The sequence below is a fragment of the Macrotis lagotis genome, chromosome 1 (assembly GCF_037893015.1).
Source record: "Macrotis lagotis isolate mMagLag1 chromosome 1, bilby.v1.9.chrom.fasta, whole genome shotgun sequence".
NCBI classification, from domain to species: Eukaryota; Metazoa; Chordata; class Mammalia; order Peramelemorphia; family Peramelidae; genus Macrotis; species Macrotis lagotis.
This window is the reverse complement of record NC_133658.1, coordinates 374,914,825-374,935,652: the sequence shown is the minus strand read 5'-3', so window position 1 is coordinate 374,935,652 and position 20,828 is coordinate 374,914,825. Positions and strand designations below refer to the sequence as shown.

Below are 20,828 nucleotides of genomic sequence, written 5' to 3'. Positions count from 1 at the left end.
TTGCAGTTTTCATTTTTTATTTTTTTACAGCTCTGAAAAAAACAACCTCTAAAAAAAGCCCATTGTGTTTTAAATTGAACTGCTAGATGACTAAGCTTGATTAGGCTTTTAAACAAGTTTTCACTCTGGTTTTTAAAGAATGGACAATAATAGCCACAAACCTCTGGCTCACTGCTTAAATTTTGATGGCTTTAGAATGAGTATAAATAATAATTATTTTCTGCTTTGGTCAGAAATTGAGGTATTTTTTGTGGTGGTGAACTGGACCATCTTTTGTCTCATTTCTTTTTTTTTGAATTGCAAAGATTTTATTTATTTTTTTTTATAATTTTTCCCCTAATCTTACTCCCCCCCCACAAAGAAGGCAATTTGCCAGTCTTTACATTGTTTCCATGTTGTACATTGATCCAAATTGAATGTTATAAGAAAGAAATCATATCCCTAAGGAAGAAAAATAAAGTATAAGAGATACCAAGATCAGACAATAAGATTTCATTTTTTTTCTAAATTAAAAGTAATAGTCCTTGGTCTTTGTTCAACCTCCACAATTCTTTCTCTGGATGGTATTCTCCATTGCAGACAGCCCCAAATTGTCCCTGATTGTTACATTGATGAGATGAGCAAGTCCGTCAAGGTTGATCATCACCCCCATGTTGCTGTTAGGATGTACAGTGTTTTTCTGGTTCTGCTCGTCTTGCTCATCATCAGTTTATGCAAATCCTTCCAGGTTTCCCTGAATTCCCATCCCTCCTGGTTTCTAATAGAACAATAATGTTCCACTACATACATATACCACAGTTTGCTAAGCCATTCCCCAACTGAAGAACATTTACTTGATTTCCAATTCTTTGCCACCACAAACAGGGCTGCTATGAATATTTTTGTACAAGTGATGTGTTTACCCTTTTTCATCATCTCTTCAGGGTTTAGACCCAGTAGTGGTATTGCTGGATCAAGGGTATGCACATTTTTATTGCCCTTTGGGCATGATTACAAATTGCTCTCCAGAAAGATTGGATGAGTTCACAGCTCCACCAACAATGTAATAGTGTCCCAGATTTCCCACAACCCTTCCAAAAATGGTCATTATTCTTTCTGGTTATATTGGTCAATTTGAGAGGTGTGAAGTGCTACCTCAGAGATGCTTTAATTTGCATTTCTCTAATAAGTAATGATTTAGAGCAATTTTTCATATGACTATTGATTGCTTTGATCTTCTCATATGTAAATTGCCTTTGCATATCCTTTGACCATTTGTCAATTTGGGAATGGCTTTTTTCAAAAATTTGACTCAGTTCTCTGTATATTTTAGAAATGAGTCCTTTGTCAGAAACATTAGTTGTAAAGATTGTTTCCCAGTTTACTACATTTCTTTTGATGTTTGTTACAGTGGTTTTGGTCTGTGCAAAAGCTTTTTAATTTAATGTAATGAAATACCTAGTTTGTTTTTAGTGATGTTCTCCATCTCTTCCTTAGTCATAAACTGCTTCCCTTTCCATAGATCTGACAGGTAAACTAGTCTTTGATCTTCTAGTTTGCTTATAATATTGTCTTTTATGTCTAAATCCTGTACCCATTTTGATTTTATTTTGGTATGAGATGTTGGTTTAATCCAAGTTTCTTACATACTAACTTACAATTTCCCCAGCACTTTATTTTTATCAAAGAGAGAGTTTTTATCCCAATAGCTGGACTTTTTGGGTTTATCAAACAGCAGATTACTATAATCGTTTCCTGCCATTGCACCTAGTCTATTCCACTGGTCCACCACTCTATTTCTTAGCCAATACCAGACAGTTTTGATGTTTTGTCTCTTTTCTTATCTAGCCCTTAAGCACTGAATGAATATGGTCTCAGATAAAATGGAACCTGGACTTGATGACTCTGGAGGAGAGTGGTCATCTCTGAATCAACTCAATCCAATTTACAAGCAAGTCGATACATCACCACAGGGTTGGTTTTCTTTAAGAGTAAAAGATGACAGAGTGGCTAGAGCACTGGCCCTGGAGTCAGGACTACCTGAGTTCAAATACAGCCTCAGACACTTAATAATTACCTAGTTGTGTGGCCTTGGTCAAGCCACTTAACCCCATTGCCTTGCAAAAAAAAAAAAAAAAGAATAAAAGATGAATAACACCTTTCCAGCCTCATTACATATCAATCCACTTTTCTATACTCCAGTTTACTGGAACCAACCATCTTTATCAGGGAAACTAGGTGTTCAATATATAGAATATCTGGCCTGGAGCCAGAAAGATTCATCTTCTTGAGTTCAAATCCAATCTCAGACATTTACTAACTGTGTGACCCTGGACAAGTCACTTAACCCTGTTGACCTCAGGTTCCTCATCTTTAACACGAATTAGAAAAGAAAATGAAAAATCACTCCCGTATCTTGGCCAAGAAAACTCCAAAGGGTTCATAGAGTCAGACACAGCTGAAAATGATTATAAACAGCAAAAAAATAAAAATCTTGTCTTTAACTACTAGCTCCTCATTCTCAGACATTGTCTTGTGACCTGCATACCGAAGAATCCTTAATTTTGCTATATGATCTGTAACTAAAATGTTAGGAGTATGAGGTTCTTCCATTGGCCTTAAAATGTTAGGTGAATATTCCTGTATATGTTCTCTCCTCCAATTAGAATGGGAGCTTCTTGAGATGGAGATTGTTTTTTCCTTTGCCATTTGATTCCCCACTATTTAGTCTAGTGCTTTATACATAAGTGTTTAATAAATGCTTTTTTCATTTATTCATGCACTATACAGTCCTGACAAATTGACCTTGTTATTTCTTCCATTACTTTGATTTGATCTGGGAGAGGAGACAGGGTGCTTGGTCACAAGGAATTTTAGAAGGGGTCCCTTATCCCATTCCTCACCTTTTACCTTTTAAGGTTAGACTCAGCTGAAGTACCATCTTTTGCATGAAACATTTTTGTGATCAGGGAATCCCTAGCTTTTTTCTTTATATTTTCCAGTTCCAGTTCAGTGTCTGGCCCAAAGAAGGAATATAATAAATATTGATTGATTGATTCCCTCCTCAGTACTAAAGTTTTCTTGTTAAGTCATTTTTCATTCATATATGCTCTCTGTTCTCATTTAGGGATTTCCTGTTGGAGATCCTGGAGTAGTTGGCCATTTCCTTTTCTCACATTTTGTAGATGAGGAAACTGAGGTAAACAGAGTTAAGTGACTTGCCCAGGGTCACACAAGTGTCTTAAGCCAGATTTGAACTCAGAAAGGTAAATCTTCCCGACTCTAGGGTCTGCTCTCTATGTACCATACTAAATGCCCTCAACTAAAGAGGGTTATTGGTAACAAAACCAGAAAATCTGAAGAAAGCATTAGAAACTGAATATTCTTAATTCTCATCTTGACCCATTTCCCTGATGCTTCTCCAATATATTCCTGGATAAGTCCTATAAATCTCTTTGTTTCTCCATAAGTAAAATGGATTCAACGTTTCTAACATCTTTCCTTCTCAGAGTAATACTTAGTTTGAATTCTAACATCATCAAAATTCTTTCACAGTGACACAATGGAAGTGGTTCCACTTTTCAAGACCTAGTCAATTTTGTATTCCTAGGTTTGTCTTTAATTGTGTGGTTCACTTCTTTTGCATCCATCTCTGTAATAAATATCATCATAAAAACCTCCCAAGTCTGAACTGAAATCCACTGGTTTTTGTTTTGTTTTTAGCTTGACTGGACATCCCTTTCATTTATAGCAGACTTGTCCACTCTTCTTCAATCTCCACTCCATACACATCAGAATTCCAATCTGTACTTGCTCATCCTCAAGGAAAGATCATTTAATATAACTCTCTCAAGTTATAAAAGATCAACAAGCTTCTATATCTAGATCTTTTGCTTCTCAGTTCGTTGTTAATCAATATGGATTATAAGAAAGTGAAAAAGAAAACAGAAGTACCATTTTAAGGTCACCTCTATGGATAGTATCCAAACATGAATATGAATTAAGTGAACCTTTGCCCAAACCTTTATTTGACCTCTTATTTTAAAAAGAGGCAAAGTGAAGAATGGTAAGTTTGGAATAAAGGAGTGGGTGGTACTAGATGATTTCTTCAGTTGTTTCCAGTTCTAAATCTGTCCTTGATTTTCAAACACAATGTCTTATTTCCAGTTATTGAAACTATTTCTAGACATTCTGCTACTTCTTAAACTCCAAAAAGATAACACAGAAAACTAAGTACCATCCCCTCAGATCACCTTAGAGTCTGACTGTCCCTAAAATAACCCAGGCTTTGATAGGCCATAAATCGAACCATCATCAACTAAATGGGCTGATAGAAGATGTTCTTTCTTCCAAATAAGTTGACTCTATGAAGTCATAGAAACCTGGCTATCAGTCATTACTTCCTCCCCAACATTTTAGTCATTCTACTCATTTCAGAAATAAGCATATAAATCTTATGGTTGATAATGGTTTAAAATGGTTTCCCCCCCCCATCTTAGTTCATCCTGGCTCACTTGAAAAAAGATACTTCAAAAGAGGTAAGAAAACTTACGGTACACGGAGCTTGGGAAATTTCTGAATATCATTCTCAGACAGGTGCTGAAATTTAAAAAATGATATATTATTAGTTCATAATGGAGACATTAGGAGCTGTTAGCCTTTCACCGGGTCTGTTAAAATAGGCTGCAATGAAATCACTCCTGAGATACTATCTGTCATTGCTTTTTTCCTCCTTCCCATCAAGGAAACTTCTGTTGACATATTTATAATATTCTTCAGATTTATATAATATTCCCCATATAGACTTTTGGAGGAAATCTAAGACTCCTTTTCATCCATGTAATTTTTTATCTGTCAGACAGGCTCTTTTACTAATTGCAGCAATGCTAAATATTTGAAGGTTAGATAAGAACATATGAAGTGAAGAAAGGATCATAGAGTAGGTAGAAATTATTTTAGAGGCATCTAAAACCCTTCTCTTATGTCGATGAGAAAACAGAGGCTCAAAGAAAGGAAGTGATTTGGTCAAAGTGACATATATAAAAAATGATACAGCTGGGATTTTTATCCATTTCCTCTGCCTCCAATTCCTACATTCTTTCTCCTGCTCATGCTGTCACTGTTTCATTCAATCCTTTATGTTGAGAGTAAGTGGAAGAACATTTAATCTCTTAAAGATTTTACTTCTTACCTATCAGATTGGTTAAGATGACAAAAAGGGGAAATGATCAATGTTGAAAAAGAGGACTGGGACATTGATGCATTACTGGTGAAGTTGTGAACAGATCCAACCTTTCTGGAGAGCAATATGGAACTATGCCTGGAGAGCAATAAAACTGTTCATACTCTTTAACCCAGAAATTCCAATTCTCGGTCTATTTCCAGAAGAAAGTATTAAAAAATGGTAAAAGTCCTACATGTTCCAAAATATTCATATCAGTGTTTTATCGTAGTGGCAAAGAGTTGGAAATTGAGGGGATGCCTATCAATTAGGAATGGCTAAAAAAGTTATGATTCATGAATACTATGGAATACTATGGTTCTATAAGGAACCATAAATGGTCAGACTCTGGAGAAGCATGGAATGAATTACAGGATCTGATGCTGAGCAAAGGGAGCAGAACCAAGAGAACAATGTATACCTTAATAGCAACATTGGAAGATGAACAAACTTAACGGAAGCAGCTCCTCTCAACAGTTCAGAGAACTAGGAAAATCATATTAGACCAGCTATGGACAATTGTATCCCCATTCAGAGGAAAAAAAAACAAACCAAAACAAAACAAAAAACCTTCAGAATCTGAGGAACACTATATTCACCTTTTAAAAAAATATCCTTTAGATATTTCTTTCCCTTAATCCTAACTCCTCATATTGAAAATGAATTATCAGAAATTGATCTAGGCATGGAGAAAAGATGGCGACAAGATCCATGTCTTAGGCTCATAAAATTCATAAGCTAAGTACTCTAACTAAATTTTCCAGAGATAGAACCCACAGAGGGACCCAATGAGGCAGTTCTCCTACTCAAGGTAACCTGGAAAAGAGCAGAAAGGCTCTGCTACCCAGGGTTGGAGGGGTGGCCCACCAGAGGGGTGGCCCACCAGAGCAAAAGAACTTCAGCCTCCCAAAGGCAGCCCCAGAGTGCTGGGAGCTGCGGCTCACAGCAGTGTGGGAGTTTCCTGAGCTATGCCCCGGGGAACACCAAGCACAAATTTGGGGAACAGAGGAGGGGGACCTCTGCTAGAGTGAGCATGTGAAGCCCAGCCCTCAGGTCACACAGAAAGCAGCATGGCCAGAGCAGCTGAGTTCCAGGAAACAGAAGCAGGCAGAGCCCATAAGCAGAAGCCCCTAGGGCATGAGCCCATTGAACCTAGGGAGGGGGAGTGAAGAGAGAGAATGCCCAGTTCTGTCCTCTGCCCCTGGAACAGGACTCTGTGCCTCTGACCACATTCAGATCCTGATTGCAGTATAGGCCCCCCCATAGAACAGCAGGGGCCCCCTCCACCTCAGCCCCATGGCAGAGGGGGTCGTATATGGTCATTCACAGACCAGGAGGGAGGACAGAGCCTCAAACATGCAGACCATTGCGGAAGTGTCCCAAAAGCTCAGGAAGCACCCCAAAACTAGGCACAGGTTGGGAAAATGAGCAAGCAATGAGAAATATTTTGCATATGAGCCCAAGAAGGATCAAAATACTCAGTCTGAAGATGAGAAAGCACAAGCTCCTGCATCTAAAGACTCTAAGAAAAACAGAAATTGGGCTCAGGCTATGACAGAGCTCAAAAAAGACTTTGAAAATCAAATGAGGGAGTTAGAAGAAAAACTGGGAAAAGAAAGGAGAGAGATGCAGAAAAAACATGAAAATGAAGTCAGTAGCTTAGTCAAGGAAATCCAAAAAATGCTGAAGAAAATAGAATGTTAAAAACCAGCTTAGGTCAAATGAATAAAACAGTTCAAAAAGTTATTGAGGAGAAGAATGCTTTAAAAAGTAAAATTGGCCAGATGGAAAAAGAAATAAGAAAGCTCTCTGAGGAAAACAAATCCTTCAGACAAAGAATAGAACTCAGAGAGATTGATGAATTTACCGGAAATCAGGAATCAATACTTCAAAACCAAAAAAATGAAAAATTAGAAGAAAATGTGAAACATCTCATTGAAAAAACAACTGATATGGAAAACCAACTTAGGAAAGATAATTTAAAAATTATTGGAATACCTGAAAGTCATTATCAGGAAAAGATCCTTGACATCATTTTCAAAGAATTACTACAGGAAAATTGCCCTAATATTCTAGAAGCAGAGGGCAAAATAGAAATGGGGACAATCCACAGATCTCCCCGAGAAAGAGATCCCAAAAAACCAACCCCTAGGAATATTATAGCCAAGTTCCAGAACTCCCAAGTCAAAGAGAAAATATTACAAGCAGCCAGAAGGACACAGTTCAAATATCATGGAGCTGCAGTCAGGATCACACAGGACTTAGCAGCAACTACATTGGAAAGTTGTAGGGCTTGGAATATAATATACCGGAAGGCAAAAGAGCTTAGAATGCAGCCAAGAATCAACTACCCAGCAAGGCTTAATGTCCTCTTCCAGGGAAAAAGATGGACTTTCAATGAACCAGGGGAATTTCAAATGTTCCTGTTGGAATGGCCAGAGCTGAACAGAAGATTTGATCTTCAGATACAGGACTCAGGTGAAGCATGGAGATTGGAAGAGAAGGGGAAAATATGTGGGACTTGATGATGAACTGCATGTATTCCTGCATAGAAAAATGACACTGATAATACTCATATGAACCTTCTCAGTTAATAGAGTAGGTAGAGGGAGCTTTTATAGTTGAAGCACAGGAGAAAGCTGAATTTGAAGATAAAATATGGTGTAAAAATGGAGTCAACAGAAAAAAGGGAAATGTAATGGGAGGAAGAAAAAGGAGAGGGGCAATAGGCCAAGATATTTCATATAATAAGATTTTTCTTTATTATAATGAGCCATTTCAATTATATGGAAGTGGGGGAGGCAAGGGGGAATGAGGGAATCTTTGCCCTCATCAGAGGTGGTTAGGAGAGGAAACAGCATATATACTCAATGGGGTATAAGCATCTGGAGTAAGAAGAGGGGCAGGGGAAGGGGGGTGATGTGAGGGATGGAGCATAGGACGGACAATAACACATTTTCTTTTTTACTTCTTGCAAGGGGCTGGGATTTGATGGCCTGTCCTGGACCATAGGGCCAGGTGGATGCTGGGCCTAAGGGGTGGTATGGGAGCTCGGGGCCTCTTGGCCCCAGAGCCGGGGATCTGTCTGCTGTGCCACTCAGCTACTCTACAGCAGAGTCAGAGTGAAAGGAGAGAGAAAATAATAGTACATGGTAGTGGAGAAATACAAAAGGAGGGAATTGCAATCAACAATGGCAATGGTGGAAAAATATGGAAGTAATTTTTGCGATGGACTTATCATAAAGAATGTGATCTACCTGCGACAGAGTTGGTGATGTTGGAACAAAGACTCAAGCACATTTTTTTATTATTATTATTTTAGGGAGGGTGCAGGGCAAATGGGGTTGTGGCCTGCCTGGGGCCTCATAGCAGGGTAATTGTTGGGTGTATGGTGCCGGATGTGGGCTCGAATGCACATGGCTCCAGGGCTGGTGCTCTGTCCATTGTGCCACCTGGACATACCTACAATTATTACTATTATTTTTTTAATTTTAATTTTTTTCTCTCCCCTTTACTTTATCGCTCAAGTGAGTCTATATTTATGGGGAGGGGTATTTCATTTACTCTTAAACAAGAATATTTTATTAATGTATAAAAAACATTATTGTACAAAATGAAAATAAATATTAAATAAAAGAGAAAAATAAAGTAAATGAATTATCTGTAAACACGTTTAACACAAATGTGTATATACAATATTAACCTGAGGGAAGGGGTGTGGGAAGGGAGGGTAGAAGGAAATTTTGTAACTTACAAATATGCAAATGCATCTGGATGAATGTTGAAAAACTTGCATAACATGTATTTGGAAAAATAAAATATCAATAAAAAAGGTTTTACTCTTTCATTAATTTTTTCCAAGCATTCAAAGACTGTGAAAGGGGTAACTGATATTTAACTGATATCAGTATAGCTTTATTTTTCATTTGTACTTACTTTCTCTGCTACTGTCTCATTTAAATCTCTTATGAGTCCTGTGAATTAGCAGATACTATAGTTTCCATCTTACAGAATAAAAACATGAAGCTAAAGGAGATTAAGGAATTGGCTAGAAGTCATGGAGATAATGAATTGGAAGAGCCAGAACTCCAATCCTGGTCTTTTGTTTTCCTGTGCATTCTTTTTTATGATTATACCCTACTGAAATCAATATCCAAGTGAATCTAATGAGAAGTTTTATGAAGATGTTAAATTTCAATCAGGCTAGCTAACACTGCCACTGTGCCTTATATCTACTTTTATCAATAAGGAGCATTGGGTGCTGATGCTGATTGAGGCTGCAAGCTCAGGGTGTCAGTCACAGTCAACTAGGATTATTCATCCTTCAATCAAACAATCAAATGACTAGCGCTTATTAAGTGTTAGGCATATTTCAGGGCACTGAAATATATTTTCGGGGCATTTGGATTACTGAGAAAAAAATGAAGACAGTCCCTACTCTCCAGGGGTCTATATTTTATAAAGGTAGACAAAATTTTCCCTTACAGAATAAATAAAAGGTAAGTGGAGGGTAGAGGCACAAGACACTAAGGGCAACCAGAAAGCCTTCATGGGGATGAAGTTTGAGTTGAGCTTTGAAAGAAACTAGGAATTCTAAGAAGCAAATGTGAAAAAACACAAAAACTTACTAGAAATAAGTATTAAGGACCTTCTATTGCCAATGCCTCATTCATTTGGTCATTTGTTCTTAAAAAGACCAAATTTTCCCAATGCATTAAAGGTCATTTCCAATCATCTTGATCCATATTTGGTCACTGGGGCCCAGATGGCTCAGGAGGAGAAAATGAGATTGGTGACTTTGCACAATACTCTCTCACTTAAATCCAATTTACTTGCAATTCATGGCATCATATCCCTGATGTCATGGTCTGCTTTGAGAATGAAGGACAAACTACAACATTTGTTCATAGTAGAAAATACATCCTGCTACTATGTAGGGGCGATCTCAGATTCAGAAACCTTTTGGTTCTAGTCCCTTCTCTGATTTGTACTATATTAGAGATGATGCATATCTACCTTTCCTTAAATTCTCATTGTCTCAGACAAATCTCCAAAAATATAAATTTCTCCTTCTGTACATTTGCTTTGGTGGGGGAAGTTTCTACACTTAAAGTTCTGTACAAATATGAAATCCACAAGCTTGGACTCCATCTGCTCTCCTGCTCCCCATTCGCCCCCCAAAAAAAATTATATCATGAACTGTGATGATGCAAAATTAGTTGTAAGCAAATTCCCATTTTCAAGCTAAACTCACCCTCAATTATTTGTAAAACTGGGACTCTGCTTAAGGATAGAGAAATTGTCATTGAAGTTTTACTCTTCTCTTTCCCCCCACATGACTGTTCAGGACACAAAAAGAGTTTATTTTCCAAGCCTTTCCAATTCTCCTTAAGAGTCCCAGACACTTGCATGTGAGTTTGACTGCAGACTAGACTGCCAGGATTTTAGATCCTAAGCTATGATTTTTAGGAACAGTATAGATTAGATGACCTAACAGTAGTAGAGAGAAGCAAGCACCTAATAATAAACATCAGAAGTATTTAGTATTGTTCAAAGTGCCCTATGTATGATCTCTCATATGAACCTCACAACCATTCTATGAGTAGGTATTGCAGCTGTTGTTATATCCATTTTATAGATGTGACTACTAAGTCTCTGAAAGTTTAAGTGGCAGGTAAACATGGAAGAGAAACTATAAAGAATACAATAAAGTTAAACTTATAACATGCTATTCTTATTTGGGAATATTACACAAATTACTCTGAAGAACTTAATAATTAGTAGGGCCTTTAGAAGTAGTGTATATAGAGGGAGGACATGAATATGAGTCTATTACATTGGAATGAGTCCCCTAAAAAAATGAAAAGGTAAGATGAAGGGATGCACTGGAGAGGAGTGGGGGAGATAGAGGTAGAATGGAGAAAATTTTCTCATGTAAGAGGTATGTAAGAGAGATTTTGTAGTGGGGGGTAATGAGGAGGTTGGGCAATGCTTGAACCTCATTCTCACTGGAATTGGTTCAAAGATGGAAGAAATTATAAAAATAGTAGTGTTTAGAAATTTATCTGATTCAATAGGGGAAATAAGAGGGTAAAAGAAAAAAGATTGAGGAGATGGGGTGTAAAAGAGAGGGTGGACTAAGTGAGATGGTGGTCAAACCAACTTTTGAGGAGGATGATATAAAAATCAAAGAGGATAAACAGAAGAAAATAGGATGGATGGAAATACAGTTAATAATCATAACTGTGGATGTGAATGGGATGAGATCACCCATAAAACAGAAGCAGATAGTAAAACGGGTTAGAAACCAAAATCCAATTATTAGTTATATTCAAGAGACACACTTGAAATAGAAAAGCATACACAGAATTAAAATAAAAGGCTAGAGCAACATCTATTGTGCTTCAACTGAAGTATAAAAGGCAGGGATAGCAATCATGACCTCAGATAAAAACAAAAGCAAAAATAGATTTAATTAAAAGAGATTATCAGGGAAATTACCTTGTGCTCAAAGTACCACAGGCAATAAAATAATATAAATAATTTTTTAAAAATATTTTATTCCTTTGTTTTCCCACCTACATGCAATGGTTGCTTTTACCAATTTTTTTTGCAAGGTTTTGAGTTTTACAATTTTCTCCCTCCTTCTCTTCCCTCCCCCTCCCCTTCCAATTTATGTAACTGAATCAAATTTATAAAAATAAGAGCCATTGCTCAATTGATAAATGATGAAAGGACCAGATAGTTTTCAGAAGAACCTATTATAGTTATATAAAAAATTCTCTAAAATACTATTAATTAGAGAAATACAAATTAAACAGCTCTGAGGTACCAAATCACAGCTATCAGAAATAGCAAATTCTGGAATCAATGAAGGTAAATAGATACATTAATGGACTCTTGGTGAAGTTATGAACTTATCCAACTACTCTGGAGAACAATTTGAAACTATCCCAAAAAGTCATAAAACTTTTTATATATTTCCTTTGACTCACCAATAAACATTACTAGATTTACACCCCAAAGAAATAAAAAAGGAAATATATGTACATATATATATATATATGTATATATATATATATATATCTTTATAGCAGTTTTTTGTGGAGTTAATATTTAATTGAAAGTTGAGGGGATGTTCGTCAATTGGGGAATGGCTTAAACAAGTTATAGATATGATTATGATAGAATATTACTGTGTTATAAGAAATGATGAGGAGAAGGATTTGAAAAAAACATGGCAAGACATGTAAATTGCTGAAAAGAAGTGACAACAGAGACATCATTGTACAGAGTAACAGCAGTGTTATAGTGAATAACAACTATGAAAGACTTGGTCAATCTGATCAATACAATGACCCAAGACAATTCCAAAGAAGTCATGATGAAAAAATGCCGTCCACCTCTAAAGAGAGATGAATTCTTAGAGCAAACTGAAGGGTAATTTTCTTATTTTTTTTGATGATATGTCTAATATGGAAATACGTTTGTATAATTTCACATGTATGATTGATATTTTTGCTTACCTTTCAACAGGCAGGAAAGGGATAGGCGAGAGAGAGAATTTGGAACTAATTTTTTAAAAAGAATATTAAAAATAAATAAATTTTATGGGGGGAGGGGATGACAAGCAGCATGATTGCACAAATAGTTTCAGAAGAACCTGGAAAGACCTAAATGAACTGCTGCAAAATGAAATGAGTAGAACTAGGAGAACATTGCATGAAGTAACAGCAATTATTATAATGATGAGCAACCATGAAAGACTTAGCCAATTTGATTAAGACAATGATCCAAGACAAATTCAAAGGACCTAAGATAAAAATGCTATCTATCTCTAAGGAGAGAAGTGAACTCTGAATGCAGTTTGAAGCACACTTTTTCATTTTATTTTTCATGATTTTTTATGTCTTTTTGCAACATGCCTAATATGGAATTGTGTTTTGCCTGAGTTTGCACATATAGGAGATATCATTGTCTTGCCTTCTCTATGGGTAAGGGAAGAGGTAGGAGGAAGGGAGAGATATTGGACTTCAAAATTTTAAAAAATGAGTCTTAGAAATTTTTAAAATGTATATTAAAAATATTTAATGAAACAAAAAATAAGATAAAACAAAATTGAAAAGTAAATTACAAAGAAGAAATTTACTTTATAACATAATGATAGCAATAGTTAGCATTCATAATTCACACTCTGTACTGGTATATCAGTGCTCATTGTTTGTGATTTGAGGACTTGATTTTTTTAACCAGTTAAGCCCTGATACCTAGTGATTTAAGGTCTTATGTTAGTCATCTTTAAATATATTGAACCAGGAGTCTTCTGTGCTTATTTCTGAAATGGGTGTAGGAAATGATTGGCGTATATTTGGAGGGATTATGGGCATAAGGTTAGTGGTTAGCATCTAAGTCCCATTTTCCTATCTAGGCAATTGTTTAGTGAATAGGAAAACAACATCAACTCAGTTGATTGGTTACTAGTGCTTCTCAAAGCAGAGGTAGACTAGCTATCTATTGGAGCTTATCTCATCAGGCTATTGGAAAAAGGATTTGGGGTCAGTGTTCTTCACATAGTCTAAGACAAGATTGTATGGAGAAGTACAAAGAATTTTCAAAGACTGATGGAATTCCTATTTTATCTTAGAATGTTGCTCATCTAATAAACCTTCATCATTAAATGCCAAGGTGCCCCCAAAGAACACATGCGTAAACCCAAGTTTAAAGTATATTCTAGAACAAAAGTCTTTTAGTCACTGTTCCTTTCTCTCCTTCCCCTTCTATTTAATTTCTCTAAGGAGGCCAGAACCAGAGGAAACTCAAGTAACAGTCCTGGAGCCAAAGAGATCAGATATAGCAACCCCAATGTTATCAGAGCAACAGAGAAAACCATTTCTCCATAGGAAATCTGAATAAAGCTGAGGCCTAGAGAGGGACTTGTGAATCAAGTCCTAGAATCATATAATCTCAGAATCATAGACTGTCAGATTTATGAATATTAACTTAAAGATCACCCTCCAATTCATAGAGAAAAAAATGGAGGCATAGAACTAGAAAATATCTAAGGGGTTACACAGATAATGATGAGGATGAGACTAGGACAACTTTCCAGAAACCAATTATCTCTTTCCACAATACTGTTACATCAGCATAACCCACACAGTTCATGTGAGAGGCTAAGGACTGGGAGATGGTGAATGGGGGCTCAGAATGGGGGGGATGCCTGGTTTGGAAGCAGTTTACAAGGGGAAAATCTGGGGTTTTTAGTTGATGACACACTCATTATGAGTCAATCATGTGATAGAGTTGCTAAAGCAACTTCACAGGCTGAGGCTGCATTGATAGAAGTGCAGTATCTTAATCATAATCTTAATCTAACCATTTTCAATCCTGTTGTCACATTTAAGTAAACTTGGGCAAGCAATATAATGTATTCAGTGAAAGATAGTCAAGATGATAAAATGAAATCATGGGAAAGAGTTGGAGGGACTAACAATGTTTAGAGGAGAGAACAAAAGATGAAAGGGAAAAAGGGTAGATATCATAGTTATTCCTCTTATAGGGCTATCATATGTTCTATTTTGCTGAAGTGGATAGTGTATTGGACATAAAGTTAGAAAGAGTTCAAATCTTGCCTCAAATTTTTACTATGTGACCTCTAGGCAAGTAACTTAACCTTTATCTATCTCAATTTCTTCATCTATAAAGTAGAATAGAACTGAGAATTATCATAAAGATCAAATTAATCATATATGTAAAGTTTAGTATAGATGTTAGCTATTTACTATTAATACTCCAATGGAACTTTGATCTCATTCATATGGCAATTACTTTTAATTTTGTGGAATTCAACCCATCTATGCCCCGCCTGTTCTGCTTGACTCTTGCCCATATCTTTATCTATAATTTCAGCACTGATGATACACCTATCCTCCTTGGAGGTTTCCTTGAGTTATCTATACAATATAAGTATACTTACTAATGGTATTCCTCTTGCCCCCATAAATCATCATATATTTTATTTCTCTAGCAATCTCTTATACATTGCTTCGCCTATGCAATTCCTTGTTTGCTATATATTTTAACCTGCTTACACCCACTATGCATTATGGTTTGGGGATCACCATAAGAAAAAATAATTGAATTACAAAAGTTATTGAGAAATGAAGAAGTGTTTTTAGAAATAAGGAGAAAAATAGAAAGGGTATACAGGACGTATGAAGTTGGGTTTAACTGCTAAGATTCTTTCCGATTCCATGATTAAGTTGCTCTCCCAAATACTTTCATGAAAGCTTTCCCCAATTCTTCTTAATTCTAATGCCTTTTCTCATTAATTATCTCATATTTATCTTACATACTTTGCATATATTTATTTGTATGTTGTCTCCCCATTAGATTATAAGCTCCATGGAGGCAGGGACTATTTTTTTAATCTTTTTTTGTATTCCCAGAACTTAGCACAGAGTTCTTGGCACATGGTAGAAAATTAATAAATATTTATTGATTTATAAGGAGTTCAGGACTAGTGACTGCCCTGCCCTAGATCCTAAGAGGGATCACCTGTTCCATAAGTAACTCAAAGGATGTTTTCCCATTTGACAGAAATAAGTCAATTCATCCTTCATTAACTATAGTGTAACTACATACATACATACACATATATGTAATGTATGTAGTGTAACTATAAGGCCTTGTAAAGAAGTTTTAGTGCAATCACAGTGACAATAATTGTAATTATTAGTTCAATGGTAATTTCTTACAAACTTATGGTCCCAACTATGGATTGTCTCATTAGAACTTTGCCATTACCTAGAGGCTTTGATCCTTGTAAAAGTTAAAATTGTCCCATAAGAGGGAATTTTTGGTAGAAATAGGTTATATCAGTTCCCTTTAACCAGAGTGGGGAGAGAATGAGGAAGAGAATATCCATATAGTGACTTAATGACTATCCATGAGTATAGGTTCTGGATCCAGATAACAGTTTATCAACCCTAAGTTTAAATGAATCATGATCAAAGTATTCAAAGACCTGCAATTGATTCACTCTAGATTAAAGCATCTGGTTGCCTTTGCCTATCCCAGTACAAAACCTCATAGCCCCATAACATCTATAGCCAACCAGAACCAGGAAGTGTCTTGGACCAAATGAGACTCAATTAACAGTAAATGCAGCTTTGCTTGATTTAGGTAGGGCAGGTTGAAGTAAAGAATGAATCTTCATTGTATTTTATTACCTAGTTTCAGCCCCCTTCTACCATTGCTTTTCATTTATTTTTATATATATTTATATATACATGTTGTCTCCTCTAATAGAATATATTTCTTGAGTGCAAAGAATATTACATTTTTGTTTTTGTATATTCAGTGGATAGCATAGTTATCAGTACAAAGTAGGTACTTAATGAAGGCTGGTTGATTGATCTTTTTTGAGTGAATAAATGTTCCATTAGTGACTTGTAAGTCTTTATGAATAAAAATCTTATTTTCCATTTTGTATGAGAGTTTGAACATCCCTATTGTTTTGAATTTCTACAATCTGTCCAGTTTAACTACTATCAATCAGGTTTATATTAGTGTGATTGAAAGACTTGAAAGTAGAATTTTATAGAAGGGGAGATGGAAGGAGGGGAGGGAAAGAGAAAGAGAGGGAATGGAAGAGAGAAAAAGAGAGAGAATCAGAAAGAGAGAGAGAGACACATACATACACATACACACACACACACACACACACACACACACACACACACACACAGCGTGCATATACTGGGCAATGAACCAGTGATGCTGAGAACTGAATTGTGGTGGGATGAGGGCACTGAAAATAAAATTTTCATACTTCTCCAAGTATTTTTGCCTGGTCCAGGATTGCTACATTGTAAAACCAATGGTGAGGGACAGTGAGAAGAGGAACATTCAGATATTCTAATTCCAAAGAGAAAATCAGTCACATAAGTGGCCATGCTTACCAGAAACCTTGGACCATTTATGTGGTGCTTCTTCACTACCTTTTCACAATCTTTGTAGTTAAGCTGCCAACAGAAAGGGAAGAGCACTGTTATCATCAGGCAAGAGAAGTCCTTCACTCCTCCCCTCCTCCATCTTCAGATCATCCTAGGAGTCCAGCAATGGGGGAAACAGCTACTGAACTAGCTCTTGCTCTCTTCCCCAAAAGCTGGAGATCTGCCCACCATTCAGATTGCTATAAGAGGTTTTCACTAGCTCTCCAGAGTGCTGTAATGCACTCAATTCTTGCTTGCAGAAAGTAGTTACTGTCACATTGATGTATGAATAAAAACATATGTATTATTGCCCTTACTAGCTACTAAAGACTGAACTTTCCAACTGAGCTTTTGTATCCTCAAGGTGCTTTCTTTATAAACACATGCCTGAAAATGTCTATCAGTCCTCTATTCTGGGGAAAGTCAGATTGACTTCTTCATTGAATCATCATCAATGACAGAAAGTGTCTTTGGGTAGTGCTAGTTTTAGGCACTAGTGACTTTAATTCTAGAGAATGGAGATGTCCTAGTAACTGGAGTCCAGAAAATGAATTCTCTTATTGAGCTCCAATTCACAAAAAAAAAATGCATAAAGAAGATTTTGAAAATTTGAGCCTACCTTCCTCCCATTTTATTTATTGGGAAAAATGGCCCAGAAAGTCAAAAAGATTGTCCAGTGTCACAAAGCAAGTTAGGGATAGAGTTGTTGGTCAGATTTCAAAGTTCCTGATCTAGTTCTCATTGATCTCTATGGGTTTTAGGATCAATTTGCTTTCATTTTCTACAGTGAAATTCACTAAAAGAAATAGAGATTCTGCCCCCATAGGCTTTGGTGGGACAAGATAGATAAGAAAGGGAATTACAAAGAAATAGAGGACATAAATCCCATCTTTCATGTTTGTTATCCAGATGGGGAAGTAAGACTAAACCAATGGAACATTCAAATCTTTACAGGAAAACTGCTCCATTTTCTTGGACTTTCCTGGTCCTCCTATCAAGGGAATTAAGGAAGGCGAATAATAATAGCTAACATTTATAGAGAGCTTTAATATTTGCAAAGTGTTCTATATATAATATCTCATTGATGATTAACAAATTTATCTTTTGGGGGGGAGACTGGGGATTGTTGCTTCCCTTCTTCTTTCCTCTCCCCTCCATGATTAAAACAATGCAGATTCTATGATTTCTTGCCTTTAATAACTCCACTAGCTCCAGGATCACTCCAAATCCTTGATCCTGAGGGCTGGTTTGAAAATCACTTGGTTCTCATTGTCATTTGACTTTGGATTCCATGCATGCGATACTGCCAGGTTTTGGAAGGTCAAAGTAAATAGTAAGTGTTGTCAGTATCTTTCCTGGTTGCTAGAGTTTGGCTTCCTCTAGTCAAGATATGCACCACTCTGTTTACCTGACCCCATCAATCTTTTATTCCCTCCTAAGGAAAACTAAAGACCCCTAGGTTGTTTATTTGAAGCCAGGGACTAGGAGTCAGAAGATCTGGATCTGAGAAACTAATTTGCTACTAATTACTTCTGTGGGTGGCTTTATAAAATGCATCTATTCTCTCCAAGTCTCAGTTTCCTCATTTATCAATGAGAACACTGAATAGGATGATCGGGTTTTGACAAGATCACATTCCATCCTGTCCCAGTCATAGTTTGTAAAGTCTTCAATTAAGAAGAGAATCAAAGTACTTCAGACAGTATAGGAAAAAATTACTGGCTAGGATTTTCTCATAAATCAAACCCAGTTCAAGTTTAGAATCTGAGGAAAAAACCTGTGACTTGTCTATTGATTACCTTAAAAGTCTGACCATGGTCATTTGGGTAGCCCTTCATTTCTTTTCCCAATAACTTTTGCACTCCAGGGGAAAAAGACCCTTCCACTAAAAGGAAAAAAGCCAAACAAAAACCAAAAAAAAAAAAAAAAAAAAATGACAAAATGCTTACCTGCTTAAAGTAGTCTGCCAGTTCATCAGGACCCCAGGCCATGACTTGCTGCCGGTAGGGTACATTACTCAAAGCCATTTCTGTCTAGCTCTCTGGAAGACCCTCACACTAAGGCCATGAGGAAGATGCCCATTGACAGAGACAATAATGAAAGTCAGCGAGTCCTAGTTTCCAGCAAGCACCTAGATCTCCTTTACAAGACAAGATGACTTGGTGTCTGCATTACAAGGCAGTTGTAACCCAGACTCCAACGGCTTCCTCTGCGAACAAATATGGTCTCTTCTCAGAAAACCAACTAGCTCGTTTCCTTTACCACTTCCTTTGCTGGGTTCTAAATAAGTAAACAAGGAAGTTCAGCTTGGAGGGGGTGGGGGTGTTGAAATCTGGAAGATATATTCTTCTTGCCTGGTAATTTCCCAAGGGACCAGGAGTCCCAGCTGATGTTCTCGCCCCAGCCTGGACAGGATGGGGGCAATGAAAGGACCTAAACCTTGGAACAAAATGTTTGCTTGATTCTTTTCCTGATAAAATTCAGGCACATGCATGAATATACATGAACAAGAGGGCAGTCAGTCAATAATCAGATATTAAAAAAGCTCCCTTTGTGATAGACACTGTGCCAAGTTCTGAGATTACAAAGAAAGTCAAAAAAAAAATCAAACATAGATACAGATTTTATTAGAATATACTTAGGGACATTTGCCCAAATAGGTACTGGCAGACAATGGTTTGTTAAATTATTATCTATTCTGAGGATTTATCTAAAATAGTGATAGATTCAATAAATCTACAAGCAAAGTTTTTTTTATCTGTTTTTAATGGGTTTTCTTTCTCCTCAAAGATTTATCAAAAGAACAGACCACAGGGGTTGCTAAGTAGCGTAGTGGATAGAGCACCGGCCCTGGAGTCAGGAGTACCTGAGTTCAAATCTGTCCTCAGACACTTAATAATTACCTAGCTGTGTGGGCCTTGGGCAAGCCACTTAACTCCATTGCTTAGTCAAAAAGAAAAAAATAATAACAGGTCACCCATAAGAACCTGAGATTCATTTGGCTCCTGAAAATTGATAATCAACCAATAAATATTAATTAATTAACTGATTTGTGTCAGGCAAGAGCTAACAAGAGATATCATTTCAGGGGAATTGAAGAAAGATGATGGAATAAGGCAAGAGACTAACTGGGCTCTCACAAATTCTCCCGCCAAAAAAAATAATAATAATGCTTCAGAGTAAATTTTAGAGCACCAGAAAGAATTAAAAGTCAGGATAAAGCAATTATCCAGCCAAAGACAAGTTGGGAAAGCTTTAGGAAAGATCAGGCCTCCCAGGGTGTTGGTCACCACCTGAAAGACATCCAAAAACCAAAACTTACAGAAACATTATAGCTAAATTTCAAAGCTCACAGAACAAGAAGAAAATATTATAAGCAACTAAGAAGAAACACTTTAAAATTATGAAGCTGAAGTCAGGATTAGCCTAGATAGACCTCTACATTAAAATACTGAAGTGTGTAGAATTAATATTCTGAAGAGCAGAGGAGCAGATTTGCAACTAAGAATAGCCTAGTCAGCAAAACTGTATGTAGAACTGAAAGGAACAACAATAGATATTTAAAGAACAAAAGGATTTTCAGGTATTCTTGAGGAAAAGATGGGAACTAAACAGATAACTTGGACTACAAG

At 36.6% G+C, this 20,828-nt stretch overlaps 1 protein-coding gene across 2 annotated transcripts in view; it reads right to left on the bottom strand.

Moving 5' to 3' along the window:
- LOC141506038 (lymphocyte cytosolic protein 2-like) overlaps positions 1 to 19,428 on the bottom strand; it is a 40,538-nt gene extending 21,110 nt beyond the window's left edge. For both annotated transcript variants that reach the window (XM_074212441.1, XM_074212443.1), the window contains exons 1-3: positions 19,146 to 19,428; positions 17,164 to 17,226; positions 4,532 to 4,578 (exon numbers count right to left, since the gene is read on the bottom strand). In XM_074212441.1, coding sequence (XP_074068542.1) covers positions 4,532 to 4,578; positions 17,164 to 17,226; positions 19,146 to 19,223 — 188 coding nt within the window. In that variant the 5' untranslated portion in view covers positions 19,224 to 19,428. The remainder of the gene's footprint in view (positions 1 to 4,531; positions 4,579 to 17,163; positions 17,227 to 19,145) is intronic.
- Between the last annotated feature and the right edge of the window lie 1,400 nt (positions 19,429 to 20,828).